Source organism: Pinus tabuliformis, chromosome 7 (genome assembly GCF_031772625.1).
Source record: "Pinus tabuliformis cultivar Carrire ecotype Pingquan chromosome 7, CPIR1, whole genome shotgun sequence".
NCBI lineage: Eukaryota > Viridiplantae > Streptophyta > Pinopsida > Pinales > Pinaceae > Pinus > Pinus tabuliformis.
In genome coordinates, this window is record NC_142293.1 from 1,181,136,617 (window position 1) to 1,181,148,372 (window position 11,756).

General features: G+C 32.7%; 1 protein-coding gene across 1 annotated transcript; it reads right to left on the reverse strand.

Moving 5' to 3' along the window:
• Positions 1 to 473: 473 nt before the first annotated feature.
• LOC149251666 (early nodulin-like protein 14) lies at positions 474 to 1,732 on the reverse strand. The gene is made up of 2 exons (XM_089456560.1): positions 1,481 to 1,732; positions 474 to 1,265 (listed from the first exon to the last, which is right to left on the reverse strand). Exons 1-2 carry the CDS (start codon positions 1,641 to 1,643, stop codon positions 826 to 828), a joined length of 603 nt encoding a protein of 200 aa, XP_089312686.1. The 5' UTR covers positions 1,644 to 1,732; the 3' UTR covers positions 474 to 825.
• Between the last annotated feature and the right edge of the window lie 10,024 nt (positions 1,733 to 11,756).

Below are 11,756 nucleotides of genomic sequence, written 5' to 3' on the forward strand. Positions count from 1 at the left end.
CTATTATAAATATGTTTTAGGTCAAAATTTTAAAGATATTAGGATCTTGAAATTTAAAAAAGAGGTAATGTTTAAATACATTTTTGTTTGTTATTTTATTGGTATTAAAAAAATTAATTAATATTGAAATTTTTCATTTTTAAATAAGTTAGATTAGAAATGAAAATTATAAAATTGTGATAAATTTGAAGTTCAAAAACCACCACCAACAATTTAATCTAGTTAAAATTATTTAAATTACTCTAACAATAAAAATGATATAAAATTTAAATAATTTTACAAAAATATAATCAAACATATTACAATCTATATATTAAAAAAATTAGTAAAATTTACTAAACTTTTTATATTTTAAAATAAATTTTTATCATTAAATTTTTCCAGCAAAAAAAGGGAAAATAATTCAGAAATATATAATCAGCAACACGAATAGGCTTTGTGACCAAACTGCACTCTTATTTTTATTTGTTATATGCAATATTGGTGAATCCAATCTCAAAGTGATACTTAAATCTCAGAAAAATTATAAGGAGGACAATTAATGTTGTTCAACGACAACATGGCTGCCATGCTAATTTTCCAGAAGTATAACAATACAATATATTTTCAAATCAAAAGATATACATAACATCATGGAGAACAGAGCGTGTCCTCAAATCGGCATCGCTTTATTCTAAGAAATCTCAAATCAACTGCCACTATAGTCCTCACACCAAGCTCACGCTAAACTACTTTTACCTCACATTTTAGGGGCTGTGGCCTCACGGAACATTTATTTTGATAAAATTGGCCATAGCCTGCCACCACAACAATCCAAATCCAAGCCTAGAGAATAAACACGCATACAGAAATGAGCAATCCACACATAAAACCCGCCGATTGCAGGAGAGGAGCAGCAGGCACACCAGCACTCGTTGGAGGAACAGCTGGAACCATACTGGGAGAGGGAGAGGGAGAGGGAGCAGGGGCAGGAACAGGGGCAGGGACAGGGGCAGGGACAACAGGAGCAGGGGCAGGGACAGGAGGAAACTGTGGCGGTGATGGTGGTGGTTGCACACCTCGAATTGCCATAACAATCACATGAAGCTTTTGGGATTTCTGGCAATGACCATTTGCCCCACTTATGAAATAAAATGAGCCCTGGTGGGTCAGGTTGAAGACTGTGTAACCACCTTGGAATTTATGTATGGGCTCTGATGTGTTGCAGCTGTCGTAGTCCTGACAACTTACTTGAAGTACTGAATCCCCGCTTGAATAGTTAAATACTAACACCAAAACAACCATGCAAACACAACCAATTAATCAATAAACTTTCTACCTGGATTGACCCCAATCTAAACTCAACCTAGTTCAACCAGAAAAACCAATCTGAACTTGACTTTGTTTGAAAAAAAACTAATCTAAACTCAATTTAATTTGGAAAATAAAAGTGAAACTTTATGAAAACTTCCCATAAAAATAAATGAATTAGATTTCTTACCGAGAGAATCCCCAACCTGAAACCTGTTTTTACCAGCCCACTCGGTATAGATTTGAATGTTTGTATCGTTGGGTACTTCCCAGTCAACTGTGAAGTTCTTAAAGGCATGAGATCCACTCTGCATGAATGCCAGAAGAATACAGTACATGAGGAGGATCGCCATAACTGATATTGATAGATCGACCGACTGGCAAACACAATTAACTGATGTGACTCAAGAGAACTCAAATGCCATCTGATATTTCCTTCCATTCTCCATTTGTTGTATTTATATATATCATTCATGCACACTGCATGCCTTCTCATTTGGGATGCTTGGACAACCTTTTACTTTTTGCTTTATACTTGTCCTAACGAGCAAATGGGATAGGAAATAAAACACAAAATTTATTGCTTCAAAGATTACCAATCAATAATATTCGAACCAGAAAGGTTCTCCAACTAATACAGTTTCTAGTCAGGGAAGGAAATCTCCGAATCCAATGAAATGCAAATTGTTTTGCATTGCATTAAGGAGTGATTTAATGATATCGTACATGGCAGAGGAAATGATTTTTTATTCTTTCTTTGTTTTATCAATTTGCTTCAAATACATAGATTTTTCATAATTATTTAATTTGTAAAATTTAAGTAGGTTATTGGTTTTTGCCTTTATCTGACATTGGATTTTATTGAAAAAACTATTTAATTTATTAGTTAGTATAGATTTATTTTAATTACAGATTTTACAAGTTGACATAAATATCATATTTTTTAAAATGCAATTTTTTCCTGCACTAGAGATTTCACTTCATTTGATAGATGTATGGTTAAGATGAATATATACCGGTGGCAATTGTTGTTTAAATTGCACTTTTCAATGCATAACCATTATTTGAATTGCACTTTTGAATGTAAATAAGTTCAATAATTAGAAAATCTTATTGGCTATTTAGATTGTGTAGAACAGTTTAAAAAAATTACAATTGCACTTTTCAATGCATAACCATTATTTGAATTGCACTTTTGAATGTAAATAAGTTCAATAATTAGAAAATCTTATTGGCTTTTTAGATTGTGTAGAATAGTTTAAAAAAATTACAACAAATTATGTTTGAATTCAAAGAAAATTGACGATATCAAAATGTAGAATGGTAACACTAACCATAAAAATTATTTTTTTCAATTATTTTTATATAATATATACATAAATGAGTTTGAAATATTTAATTTATGAATCACATTGTCACATTAAATTGTTTATTTTATTAATATATTTTTAAATATATTTAATCTGATGTATTAAAATATTTGATTTATAATTTAAGTTGAACTTTTTGTTCTTAATAATATTTTTTAAATGCTACATATTAATATTATATTAAAAATTGAATGAAATTCAAGTATTTGATTTTTTTATAGAATTGAAATATATAACTTTAAGAAATGTACGTATTTGAATAATTTATTTAATAGAATCAAGATTTCTGTAATTATTCATATTTATAGAAAATTTCTATATATTTCTATTTATATAATTATTATTCCCTATATAATTCTATAAAAAACTTTCTACTCATGATTTATTTATGTTAAAATATTAATTAATTTATTCATTCTTAATTGTAATATAAACCATATACCCATCCAGAAAATTAAAATTAAAATGGAATTATTAATATTTTACAAAGTCCATGCTTCATGTTATAGATTTTGATATAAGATGACATGGACAACCAGCTAGCTCCCCTAAGGTTGCCATTTTTAAATTTACTCAACACCTAACTGTAGTATCAGAATGGGACGTTACAAAGGGAAATTACTCGCACAAACCAATTAATTTTTTTTTTTGAATGTTCGCACTCTCCAATGGCATCTTCTTCATCTAAAATTGGAGTTGTCTCCCGCTTTTGTGGGGCTTGTGGAAAGCAAATAGTTACCAGGTTGCTGAAGTATCACTCAAAGTATCAAACCATCGTCGTCAACATTATAAAAGAGATGGTATCACATAAAACAGAATATCAGTTGTTTTCTAAATATCCGTTTCTGGTCAATTATTTTTGGATATCATCTTTCAAGAAGGGAACTTAACTTTGTTTTAAAAAAGAAAGTTTTCGAAGGTATATATTCTGATTATGTGTATTTTCTTTTAAAAAAAGGTTGTAATATAATATGTGAAAATTTGTCATATATTCTTGGAAATAACTAATATGTGGAAATTTCTGGGAAAGAACAGGACTACCATCACAAAGCGGTTCATTCTATTCAAATAATAGTTTATACGATGTTGATTGACAAATCTATCGTTTAAGTAATTGTAAAGATGTATATGAATTTAATGTAAATATGACGGCTATAGTAGTTAATATATTATTTAAAGCTTAAAGGAGTACGATGCTAATATTGTTTAAGTAATTGTAAAGATGTATATGAATTCAATGTAAATATGACAGTTATAGTAGTTAATATATTATTTGAAGTTTTAATATTGTTTAAATAATTGTAAAGATGTATATGAATTCAAGGTAAATATGACAGTTATAATAGTTAATATATTAATGAAAGTTTAAAAAAGTATGATGTTAATATGGTTTACGTAATTGTAAAGATGTATATGAATTTAATGTAAATATGACCATTATAGTAGTTAATATATTATTTTAAGTTTAAAGGTGTATGATGTTAATATTTAATTGTATAATTTTTTTATAAGTACGATACATTTGTTTAAGTTAATTTAAATTTATTAAATATGGAGACAGATATTGTGTAAATTTTTATCTATCAATTTTTATTTATTTTTATTATAAGATTAATTATACATTAATAAATTTGACATTTGTAGATGTCTAATAAAATGGAGTATAAAGTGTTAAGGTTTTGAGTTTGAAACTTTATTTGCACAAATCCGACCATGTTAGGGATTGGTGTGGCCTAGGTAAGTGTGATTCGAGGAAATCTTAGAATTGCGTAGGTCATAGACAAATTAGTAAACAAAAAAAAAAAATCTAGATTTAAGATGGATTTAGGGTGGTTTAAGTTTTAAAAATCTTGTTGGATACATATGTAGTTATTTATTCTTCAATTAATTAATGATTTTTTTTTTTTTAAGTTTTGTAATGTAGTATTAAGTGACAACATCTCCCCCATACTGGATTCTCGATACCTTCCTATGGTTCTGCACCTCCCCATGACTCTTGAGTTATAGATTAGTTGGTGATAGAGTGCATTGTTAAGTCATTTCCTATGACATAGTGTACCTTCCTATGGCTCTGCACCTCCCCATGATTCCTGAGTTATAGATTAGTTGGTGATAGAGTACATTGTTAAGTCATTGCCTATGACATAGTTGGTCCAAATTTTGACTAGCCCTGTGCCTCATGTAAGGCCATGTGGGCACACCTAAAGTTATAACAGATAAAATCAACCACATGTCATATGACTCTGAGCTAGCCCAACTTATTTGTGAATTCCACTAAATACAAAAAAATAATAAGAAAATTTATCTATAAACTAAGTGTAGTATCTCACACTACATCCATTAAATACCAAAAAAAAAGCTTCACCAAAAATTTACATATATTCTCACATGTTACATTTACTTTTATCTTTTATAATTAATACAATATTTAAAAGAGAAATTTATGTATCATGTCATTGAAGAACTATGTTAATGTCTAATTTATATTTGATTCTTTGATTAACATGTTCAATGAAAAAAATAAGAACAATTTTCTCTTCATTGCAATATTTTTATTAATTAACTATGATATAAAGAATAATTTATTTATTTATTTTTTTTTTTTTTTTTTATGAAATTTAAAAAGGAAAGTCTTTTCTTTGTATTTATTTCAAAACTTAGTATGATTGGTTACAACTTTTATAGAAAAATAATATTGCAATTATGGTTTGCAAATTATTGTGGATCTCAATTTATTTTTTATATTTATTTCAAAAATTAGTATTAGCATTCAAAATATTTATAGCAATATGGTTTGTAATTATTGCATATCTCAATTTTCCTTCAAAGATTATACATTTAATGAGAGTGATATACAATATTTTAAAATAGCATTCATAGAGAAAGTAATGGTTAGAAACTTTTCACATTTGAAAATTTTAAATGACAATTTTCCTTGTCAATCAAGGGTGGCGATTTCTAATATTATTTATTGAGATATAAATGTCACAAATGATTGGAATCAAATAAAAAATAAGTCTTATTTGGGATAATTTTCAACGTTGATGTTATTTTTCATAGTGTTTGGTTCACAAGTTCAGGTCACTTGAGTTATGATATACACTTATGAGAATGCGTGAGGGAACATATCTTGCAAGTTATTACCTTTATGACAAACTTAGGATCTAGAAAAGGTGTCTAACATAGGTTTGATGTAGTCTACTGTGTCAACATATTCAACCTTCCTAAAGAAGGAAGCCTCACCTTAGATGTCTATGATAGGTTTTGTGTTAATCGTGTGTAGAGTATTGAATATTTAATGTGTATGTTTATTCCATTAGCTATATGTTAACAACATTCATTCAAATTACCAAAACTAAAGACATGCACAATAAATGAAACAATATAAATATTTTCTAGATACTTCACAAACAAATTTACATAAGCAAAACCAATTCTCCATTATATTAGTAGTTAGCCATTACATAGCATGTTAATCTTACTCATCTAAACACTTAGAGAAGAGGATAGTTTTTAGTGTGGTATGAGTGTTTCATGGTGAAGTGAATAAAATTTACAATGAAGTGACCATTAACTGAAAGCAATGTCTGTGACAATGAGAATACACCTTCATCTAGTAATTTGTGGAGTTATAGTGCAATTCCTTGGTGATGAGTTGATATTACTACTTTGTCAAAGGAGTATTGCCTAATCTTAGGTAGAAATGTCAATACCCCATCTCTATAGGCATTTCAAAACATTCATTTTTATCCCACTATTGAATGCAACCATAATAGAAAGAAGGGCTACAAATCTTGCCCTGACACCAAGCAATAATCTATACCATGTGCAATGAGTAGACCCTTCCCTTTCTACATATTTGATTCATATGAATCAATAGAACTCGAAGTTATTCCTCCTTTGAATTCTAGCCAGTCCCTTTCTCCTTCAAGATTATCCTAAATAACACTCGCTATTAGTAGTATTATTTTTCCATATTTATTTTATTTTTCTATTACTAACCATGGCCATAGCTTGATGACCCACTCAACATGCTAAGGTATGAACATAAGTTATAATGTCTCAACTTCTACTTATAGGTTCATATTTTCATTTGATTGTTATGGATTTATGAAGCAAAGAAATATATTTTCTTCAAAAATGGCCATGTGTGTCCTCGTAATCTATGTGATAATGTTCCATGTGGCCTAGTGGTAACTTTTAATTATAGAATTGATCCTAACATGAAATAACTTGTTTATTAAAAATGACATGGAATCATACTTGGACATAATAATGTCATCTTTGCGATCCCACTATAAAATTTCAACACTGGTTGACTCTACCTAATGCAAGAATATTAGAACTAGTAAGAAAACCCCATAGCAAAAGTCATGGTTTTGATCTTGTACATATAGAAAATTTTGCACAATATCATTCATAAGATATTTCACCTAGTTTATTTTTACCCCAAATAAACAAATTTTAACCACATGTTTGGTATGCTTCAAATATTTGTTGTTATTCTTCATACTTATTCCCATTCCATCAATAATGGATATGTGAAGTTCCCCTGGATCCAGCAGGAATTGAACCCATGAGTTCACCAATTATGAATTGAGTGCTTTAACCATGTGGCCATGGATACTAGATATATTATACCATTCTATATATCCATAGGACCCTCATAGATAGAAACTAGTGAATTAATAGACTATGTAATAGATCATGTTCCATATCCCTTCATGAACTAATTAGTCATGAAAGAAAAACCCCATAATATTCATTAAATAAACAAGTATTTATTTAAATGAATTTATTATATGAGATTACTTGATTAGGGAATGTAATGGATGTGTATATGAATACATGTAGGGGAATAAGTGACATCCTTTGGAAAAAGTACATGACTTATTGTGATTACAACATTAATATAATATTAACCTATATCATTACGGGTGCATGATGAAGGTTTATACACTATTACAAAGTGGTAATATGCCCCATGTATATTATAAGTCCTCCCACCTTAAAAAGGTTTTGTCCTTAAAGAACATGTAGGAAATAGTTTCTCTATGAAATGATCCATGTTATTGCAAGCTTCACATATTTTATAAGGTTGAAGACATGAGACAAAATGAGTTTTGAATTTTTATATAATATTGTCGCATCAAAAAAGACCAGCTAATCTAGATTTATGCAGGAACAAAATGAAAGACAAATTTAAACTGAAACACAAAGCTAACACAAAAAATGAACTTCAATTCATTAATAACAAAATACTGAAATTTTTTTACATGTAGAATAGAAATAAACTAGCTCAAACGATGGCAACTTATCTCTGAGAAGAGATGTGGCAAATACATGCCTTCTAAACTATGTTACAATGAGGCTCGAAGGCCTATTTATTATTGAGAAACAATGGAAAACCATAAACGTCCAAAAACCTAACCTTAGGAGATGTAGCACAAAAAGTCTATGGGCCGCATGGGGGTGAATTGGTACATCAACTTCCTAGGGTTGTAAATTTGTCATGCGATCTCCATTTGACTCGCGCAATACCTCGTTAGAAAAACCTATCTGAGGAATACAACTTTCGACTTCAAACCCATGACACAATGGCTGGAAAATCCTTATTAATAATTGTTCAAGTATTAATTAATAAAAGTTGTTCCTACTTATGGGTTTGTCCGTTTTCCAAAAACACATCATTTAGGGCCTCAAAATGGCTCAGGAAGTTCAGGACCCGAAAAACTACCAAAAATAGTAAATTGTGCTACAATTAAGGAAATTGAAAGAAATAATTATTGTGTTCTAAGTGGAATAGGGGGGTGGCTACCAATATCCACTTGGATCAGTCCTTCCCCCTTAGGAAGCAAGGGTCCCCATTGCATTGAGTGTCTCCATGAGATGGAGAAACTTCTGCTAAACTTGGTCCTTGGTCAGCCACTTCCCTTGGTGTAGGATTTGGTCAATTTTGACAACCCGATACAGTTGTATATTCTACTGACGAGTGTTCTTAATGTACATGTTCATGATCTGATTAGTTGTGGCATGTTCCATGTAGGTTGGGTTTAACTTTGTTGGTGTGAGTTCTTCTACAATGTATGATGTGTCTACTAATGGTTGAAAGTATGGTTGAAGGCGGTCCACATTAAACTCTGGGCATAAGCCAAGGAATGGGGGAGTTTTGACCTCAAAATCATTATCTCCCATAGCCTTGGTGATGGTGTAAGGCCTATATCAGAGTGTTCTGAGCTTCCAATGGGCTCTGATAAGGCGCTCTTTCTACAAATGCAGCCAAACTTTGTTGCCCACCTAAAAATTATGTGTTATCAGATATTAATCATGTCATTACATGTACTTACCATTGGAATTCTTCAAGATGTGATGAATATGTTGGCAGATGTGTTGGATGCATTCAATAAACTTGGTTTCTTTATCAGTCTCAGACTGTACATGTGTGTATTTTGTGTGTGTAGTTGCATGAGGGATCGTAACATCGATCAACATAATGGTTGAAAGCCCAGATCTAGTTGGAAGGGATGGTGATCGATTGAGCTATGGACAACTCTGTTATATTTGTGATACACATACAGAAGGCTCTCATACCATGTTTTTGGATGCCTATAATTGTACATGTGCAACATGTGCACTATCATCATGTTGATGACTTATGTCTGGCCATCATTTTGGGGATGGGATGCAGTCAACTTGGTGAGATTGGTGTCCAATACTGTCAAGAGGCTCGACCATAATGCGCTCAAGAAACTACTATCCTGATCCAATATAATGGTCTGTGGGATCACAAAATTTACCCATACTTGTTTAGAGAAGAGTTTGGTAGTTTCCTCCTCTATGATACTCTTATTGCAGGCCACTATTATAGCCATTTTAGAAAAATTGTCCATGACCAAAATAACAAAATCATTACCATGCTTGGTAAAAGGGAGGTCAAATAGATAGTCTATGGAGATGGATTCCCAGGGCTAGTTGGGAGTAGGAAGAGGAGTGTGCAGGCCATGCTTCTTGACGGTTGGCATGGCAATGGCACAGGAAGTGTAGGATCAGATATATTTTCCAACATCCTGTCAGAGTCTTGGCCAATAAATTTACTTATGGAGTACGACCATAGTTTTCTCCACACCAAAGTGTCCTACAAACCAACTGTAGTGCACCTCCCAAATCAGTTTGGCATGCTTTCTTGAAGGAACACAAAGATGGCCTAGGTAGCATAATGCATCATGGAGGTGGAAATCGAGAGCTTGCTTTCCATCTACTAACATCTGGTATGTGGTGGCGAACTTTGGATCATTTTTTATAGTTGCGGTTATCTAGAGTTCTCGTGGCCACAAGGCTTGAGAACAGTAGTCAATGTTGAAACTAGAGGTCGGTTGAGGAAATCTGTAACATGGTTGGTGCTGCCCTTTTTGTATTTAATGTTAAAGTAGAATTGTTGCAGATATGTATACCACTTCTGATGGCGATTGTTTTTCAACTTCCCTTGTGTCTGTATAAAATTAACAGGTCGGTGATCAGTGTGGATGACTGTCTCGTTCCCTAGAATGTAATGATTCCATTGTCAGCAATACTACATGAAATAATACATCTCTTTATCATAGGTAGGGTACTTCTGAATTGTATCAGAAAGTGTCTCTCTATGATAGGCCACTAGATGCTCGTGTTGGGTGAGGACTACATGAATAGCATAGTCGGAGGTGTCTACCCCAATTTAAAATAGTTGTTGTAGGTTTGGTAATGCGAGTACAGGTGCAAAGCAGAGGTGGTTCTTTAGTTCAATGAACACCTTCTATTAAGACTCAGAGTAGGAAAAATTTACTTCCGTTCCACCCTTGGTATCCTAACTCAAAGGCCAAGTGATATGGGAGAATCCCAACATGAACCTATGATAAAAATTTGCAAGGCCCAAAAATCCGCGAAGCTCTGTTAGAGTGGCTAGGGCTGGCCAATACTGAATGACTTTGATCTTAGCTAGATCCACATGTATGCCTTGCTCATCTATGATGTAACCCAGATACTAGACCTGACTCATGCCAAAGGTGCATTTCTCCAAGTTGGGACATAGTTTTTGTTGTCATAGGGTTTAAAGGACTTGTCAAATCACGTGCTTGACCTGAAAATGCAAGGGTACCCATGTGGTTGAGGATAAGATATCCATGTATTCTTCCATGACCTTATCCACCTGATTCTGTTGCATTGAGGAACCCTGCTTGGGGTCCATGGATGTGGCTATGATCTTCCCCTTACTTTGAAAGCAAATCTGAAATAAATAAAAAATTCCCCATCTGGGAGATTATATTACTGCACTTCATAGCAGAGATTAAAGAGATGGTGGTAGGCGAGTCTACCTCTGTAGCTTGTATAACTTATTTCCCAAAGTAATAATAACATTATGAGGCCTAGACTCATACAAACTGCATGACACTTCCACAAATATGGTTGGCCTAATAATACATCATAAACTTTTAGAGGAGAAACATCAGACAGTACCTCATCTGTAAAGGGCTTGACATTGTAGGGAAGGTGGCATTGATGGATGATGTAGATATCTCATCCTTGGTGAAGCCACCCAATGGTGTACAACTACAAGTGTGGTCTGGTCAATAGGCCCAACCGCTTATTAAACTTTGCTGAAATGAGGTTATTTTGGCTCTCGCTATCGAAAATGAACTACAACGAAGAACCCTTCACCCACATCTATGAGTGTAAGAGACACTCCCCCTCCTCTAGATCTCTAGGCTCAATATTTTGGGCCTTGGTGGTGGCCACGGTGGCTCTAGGCTCCCCATCAATAATCTGCTTCCCTTTTTCATTCCCCTTGTCAGGTTTTGACTTGGAGTTGGAACATGCATCTGACTCTGAAGCCTTCAACTCAGCCACCAGTTATTACTTGGCTCGACAGTCACTTGTGTTGGGGCTCTTATAGAACTCACACCAATTTCCTGTGTCCTTCTCTGTCTTCATGGTGTTGTTCTTTATAGGCTTCGATGGGTTATCATGGGTCACCGTGCCTTGTCTTTGTCCTTTTATTTTTTGGTTTGGGGACACCTTTCCCTTGCTTTGGATTTGTAAATCCAAAGTATCACTTCTTCTATT